Consider the following 5,739-nt stretch of genomic DNA (forward strand, 5'->3'; position numbering starts at 1 on the left):
AAGTGCACAGGTCATGTGAGTGATTCCTTCCGAGTGAACACGAGTGGATCTGACTGCAGTAGATGTGAAAGATATGATTAAAAATGATGTTAATTCAGCCAGCGCTCATACCTGTGTTTACATCCTGTTTTCGGTGGAAGGCCATAGTAATCGATTGTCGAGTTCACACGCATAGGTTTAGTTATCTATGATCACGCGCGTGAACTCGGCAATCGACTACTATGGCCTTCCACCGAAAACAGGATGTAAACAGAGGTATGAGCGCTGGCTGAATTAACTTCATTTTTATACATTTCTTTCACATCTACTGCAGTCAGATTCACTCGTGTTCACTCGGAAGGAATCACTCACATGACCTGTGCACTTGTAATGACACATCAAGGATGTTACTCGGCAACTCTAGCGAACTCTAGTCACTTCTTCGCTGATTTTCCCTTTTGTTGTCGCATGTTTTCCCCACGAGCTCCCCCTACAGCTGTGGGGGGGCGTATATTTCACAACACAGTCGTAAAAAACTCACTTGCGGCGGCCTCCTCCCCCTCTCTACCGCTGCTTATGTGCGTTTGTTTTGATCGGAGCAAGCCAACTGTATCGTGTGGAGCTTTGTCTACCGAGGTGGGTAATCTGGTAATACATCATGCATGCGTGTGTGTTTATGTCGAATTGCCATAAAGCAATTTGTGTTTCGCGCTCGTTCTCGTTCTAGTTCTCGCTTCTCACGAGACTTCCAATTTCTATCTTGCCGGGACGGTAGTGAACAAGTTGCAAGGTTGGTTTTCCGCCTGGGAACGCTGGGGGGAGCGGGGAAAGTCACCAATATCACCAGAACAGGTTGTTTAACCATCCAAATGATTTCTAGACAGTTTTATTAAGTTAAAAAAGCTACCAAGTTCTCCTTTAAGAGGCTAAAAGCAGGTTTAGTACTTGCCCTATTGAAGTCAACAGGGTGCAAATTTTAAAAAGAGGATAACTCTGTGTAGGCAACACCGATTTTTGTCGTTGTTCTCTGTATTGACAGCACTCCAAATGTACAAAAAAATGAGCTCAATGTTAAAATTGACCGGAGTTCTCCTTTAAATATACTATATAAACAACAGGACACAGTTGATACACTATTCAGTTCCAGAAGCAATGTTATCAGAAGAGAAACGGGAAAGTGTCAGTGTTTATCGGCCAGCCTCTGCAGCAGAGCGATGATGGTGTCCTGCTTCGAGGAGATGAGCTCGAGCGCGGTGGCCATCCGGGTCATAGCATCGGCCTCGGCCCGCGCGGATCTCTCCCGGCGCCGCTCGCGCGCGTCCGTCCTGCGCTGATGCTGCTCGTCTGAACGCGCACGCTCCTCCTGACCGCGGAGGAAGCAGCGCAGGAGTTCGGTGCGTTCCTCGGCCGGGCCGGAGCTGAGCCGGAGCTGAGCCGGAGCCGAGCCGATCCCGTGCTGCTGAGCGGAGCCGAGCCGGAGCTGCCGGAGCCTCGAGCGTCTCAGAGCCGGGCGGATCACCGGCTTCGGCAGAGCAGAGTCAGTGCTAACCTCGCTCCGCACCGGCGTTGGGATGTGGGAAGAGTTTGGGATCTGGGAAGAGGTCGGGATGATCCCGGTGGGAAGCAGACGAGGAGCCACCGCAGGAACGCTGCTGGATGGAGGATCCTCGGACTTTACAGCTGCTTTGGCTGTAGTTGCTAATCCAGCAAGAGTGGCTGAAGCAGGGCCTCGCTGAACCAACTTAGTCTTTCCTAATATGTTATCCATCATCTGTGATTAATGAACAGAACAGGGAAGATCGTTCAGTCACACTGTGATTCCACCATCATACTGCTTTTGTGTCCATGATCATGATCAAACGGTGTTGTTCTAAGGGTAAACTACTGTACTCAACATTAAAATCTATTCTTCAGGTATTTATGGTTATTCAAGTATTTCAGGTCATTAGTGTTTCTACAAAGGAACCGTGTCTGAGACTCTTACAATAGGGTGATTTCTTGAATTGAGAATAGAGTGGATTCCTGGAGCAGCCAGGTCATGCTGGAAGCTTAATGAAATGAAAATGCATTATTATTAATCTCTTACTTCGAAGTACTCCCACGAGGTCTTGGTTTGGCCTCCACACAGCAAGCTGCGATCTTTAACTCTCTTGTACGTCACGATGAGGTTATTCCATTTCCTGCGGATCTTCTCGACAGGTAAAGAGTGGCCGTGACCCTCCAGCTCTTTCTGGACGCTCTGGAAGAGCAGCGAGCGCTCCCTGGCGCTGTAGACGTCCCAGCACCGCTGCATCGCCTCGATCAGGAGCACGATGGCACCGTGGGTAAACTCAGACGAGGTGGAAACCGCCTCGATCCCGCCAACACCTGCCGGTTTAGAGATTACAATACACTGTCACATCAAAACATTTCACTTTTCATGTAAACATCACAGTCAGCACATTATCTAGTTCATTTACGAATACTACAGCTGCACAACACTTCATGAAATATGATGTAAATGTTCCATAACATACTGACCATGTGGGACTTTGTTGTCTCTGGTGTTAAAAATTGCTGACGATGATAAAGCGGTGTTAACACTAATGGGATCTGTGACCACAAACACAACGAAATATGAACATGAAATATCAATGCGTAAACATGAGGAAACATGATCAATCGAACAGTTCTAGCAGAACCAAACGGCTCTGAGATCGAGAATCAAAACATTATAGCGTTAGTTTGTTTTTAAGGTGACATTATATGCCCCTTTTCAAAAGATGTAATATAAATCTCTGGTGTCCCCAGAATGTGTGTGTGAAATCTCAGCTCAAAATACCAGATCATTTGTGACCATGGTCACATGTCGCACGGGTATATTTGTGGCAATAGCCACATCATTCTGTGTGGGTCAGAATGATCGATTTTTCATTAATGCCAAAAATCATTAGGTTATTAAGTAAAGATAATGTTCCACAGAGATATTTTGTAAATTTCCTACCTTAAATATATAAAACTTTTATTTTTGTGAGTGAATGCAGCACAATCGCGAAAATAAATGGACAACTTAAAGGAGATTTTCTCAATGTTTTGCACCCTCAGATTCCAGATTTCTAAATGGTTGTATCTCGGCCAAATATTGTCCTATCCTAACAAACCATATGTCAGTGGAAAGCTTATTTATTCAGCTTTTATACGATGGACAAATCTCACTTTCAAAAACTTTACCCATGTGACTGGTTTTGTGGTCCGGGGTCACATTTATTATATCTTGTAAAATTTGCCCCTTTTTGGGTGTGAGTGAAAACGTGCCGTTTTTTCTAATGAGCGTTAGCTCCGCCTCCGTTCAGAAGAGGGCGGAGTCTTCACACGAGCTTCAGAAACTCCGGCAATAACAGAACAGGCCAATCTCCCTCATCCAGAATCCCAGAATAACCAGTAGCGAGTGCAGCCTTACGGAGAGACTCAGGAAGAGCTTCTGAATGTTAGTGGAGACATTTCTGTAGATGTTGTGGAGTTACACTGATCATCTCATCATCATGTTGAACTTCTCCACAAGTGTCCACAGTTCCTGAGGTGTTTATAAGACAGCGGTGACATGTTCTGGTCAATAGTGTTCAGTGCTCGTCTGTGCTCAACCACAGAACAGCTTCAGGCTCTGCTGGATCTTCATCATTGTGTTAGAACTGGTCTCTGTTGTCGCGTGTGGAACCAAATGTCGGCTGGTGTGTGTAAACGTGCAGATTAAGGGCCGGGAATATTATAATAAGATCCTCTTCATACGTCAGAAGGAGAGCGAAATCTGATCGGCTCATTTTCTGACATGCTTGCAGAGAAAGACTCACCAGAACACAGTTACTGGGTTTCACTTTTCAAGTTTTCTGGGTTGGTAGAAGCACCGGATACCCGATTATAGCACTTAAACACGGGAAAAGTCAGATTTTCATGATATATCCCCTTAAAAGAAGAAATAGCCCTTATTCAGAGCGGCGAGGCTGTGAGGGATAGACATTTTGTGTTTTCAATGGCATCCGCTGTAAAAGCTGTATTAAGCTCCTAGATCACTTCAAATGGTCAACAGCTCATGTTGCCTGAAGCTTTTTGGCTACTGAAATTTCTCTGAAATATATATTTTGCAGTGTTTCATCAGCAAAACAATCCAAAAACACATTAAATACCAGTACAACCCACTGAAGAGATGTTTGTCTATCCCTCACAGCCTCGCTTTCACTCCTGTTAGAAATCAAAGATGGCGCTGCTGTGCATAAGGTCTGTTAGCTACTCATTCATGAAGCATTGCCAACAATGCCACCAAATAAGAAAATATATTTCACGTTTACTGCAAAACATTAAATTTATGCAAATATATAAGTTGTTCGATAGTGTAGGGAAACTGACTTGATTACAAGTCAAGTCGAGTCTCCTTCATTTATACAGCGCTTTTAACAATATAGATTGTTTCACAGCAGCTTTACAGAGATAATAGGAAATTAAAATAACAGAGATTGTTTTGGCTTTGCAGCAGCTCTAGAATAAAGTTATTGACCAACTAGCTAAATTTAGTTTTGATTGATTCACTTAATTGATTACAGATCACTCTAAGTCTAAATTGTAATGTAGACATGCATTTTCTGTAAAGCTGCTTTGAAACAATATGTATTGTGAAAAGAGATATAGGCTATAGGCTACAAATAAATGTGAATTAATTTAATTTTAACTACATAGTTTGCAATGAGCTTTTCTAGCAAACTTCTTGTTTCCAAGGTAGTCTCTGATTGGTAGGACTCTCTTAAGGGTTTTGGGTAGTGCAGTTCTTCGCAGGACACATGAATATAGCTAAAATCACACTGGCTTCAGTGGCTTGTGCTGAGGTAGATACTATTAACCTCAGAGATTCTGAGAGTCTCGAAATGTTTGTATGTTATGCTTTACTAAATTAATTAGTTGTCGACTAATTAAGTCTCTGTTATTGAGCAGACAGAAGCCAACTTTACTGAAGAATACAGCCAGATTCACTGTAACTCCAGAACTCACAGAGCAGAAGCGGCGCGGCGGGCTCGCGCTGAGAGGATGCGCGCGCAGATCTCGAGCCCGCAGGCGTGAGGTCATCATTCCCGAGCGGAGACTCCATCATCATTCCCTGATAAACCTCCTGAAGTTTCACAACTTTCCTGAGCTTAGATCAGTCAAATGCCGCTCACATGTTGAGCCACTTTCAGTACACTATAACGGAATTTGTAGAGAAATGATTTGGCCAGTGCAATCCGAGCGACTGTTTATAAAGATTTCAGATCAAGTGTAATGGCTGCGCTCCTCCGCATGTAACTGCGCAACTCTGCTGCGCATGTGTCTCGCGCTATTGGCTGCTGTCCGCCTGCGTCACACACACGCGCAGTCTCTGCAGACGCACATCGCAGACACGAACACACTAAAGATACGCGCTCTTAACGGGCAGCCAGATGAGACACAGGGCCCACGACCGATCTAAATGATCCAGATTGAAATGTATTGCCCATTTTCAATGGGAAAGTGCCCAAGCAAGCGCTCGGCAAGATTGCCCAGCAACATTGCTCAAAAAGTAGCCCTGTGTATCATCACCTTTAGACCTGTGATCATTCATTGGTGTAACATTAACATATTTACTTTGTACTCAGTCGGAAGGCTTGTACAAAACGTGGGTCTCTATAGGAAAAAAAAAAAAAATTATAATGTTTTTTTCAAACGTTGTGCATACTCGTCTCTAACCAAACAAGCATTTCTCGTTACTGTGCAGCCATA

The 5,739-nt window shown here is 44.2% G+C and overlaps 1 protein-coding gene across 2 annotated transcripts; it reads right to left on the minus strand.

The window, feature by feature from the left end:
- Positions 1-222: 222 nt before the first annotated feature.
- LOC308706551 (uncharacterized protein) lies at positions 223-5,292 on the minus strand. Of its 2 annotated transcripts, XM_081392280.1 has the most exons (4): positions 4,996-5,292; positions 2,500-2,571; positions 2,066-2,346; positions 223-1,750 (listed from the first exon to the last, which is right to left on the minus strand). In XM_081392280.1, the coding sequence occupies exons 1-4, from the start codon at positions 5,096-5,098 to the stop codon at positions 1,160-1,162; spliced, it is 1,047 nt and encodes a 348-aa protein (XP_081248406.1). In that variant the 5' UTR covers positions 5,099-5,292; the 3' UTR covers positions 223-1,159. The 2 variants fall into 2 exon arrangements, with proteins under 2 accessions (XP_081248406.1, XP_081248407.1); XM_081392281.1 differs by lacking the exon at positions 2,500-2,571 and having other exon boundaries at positions 4,996-5,244.
- Positions 5,293-5,739: the final 447 nt, after the last annotated feature.

This window comes from Scardinius erythrophthalmus, assembly GCF_964197995.2.
Source record: "Scardinius erythrophthalmus genome assembly, chromosome: 18".
Classification (NCBI taxonomy): Eukaryota; Metazoa; Chordata; class Actinopteri; order Cypriniformes; family Leuciscidae; genus Scardinius; species Scardinius erythrophthalmus.

Bases quoted from the DNA above. Each gene is read 5' to 3' on its own strand.
- LOC308706551 (XM_081392280.1), bottom strand. From the start codon at position 5,098: ATGATGATGGAGTCTCCGCTCGGGAATGATGACCTCACGCCTGCGGGC. The intron at 2,347-2,499 runs GTCAGTATGTTA...CTAAACCGGCAG, and splicing joins AGACAACAAAGTCCCACATG to GTGTTGGCGGGATCGAGGCG. The intron at 1,751-2,065 runs GTAAGAGATTAA...CATTAATCACAG, and splicing joins CCTCGTGGGAGTACTTCGAA to ATGATGGATAACATATTAGG.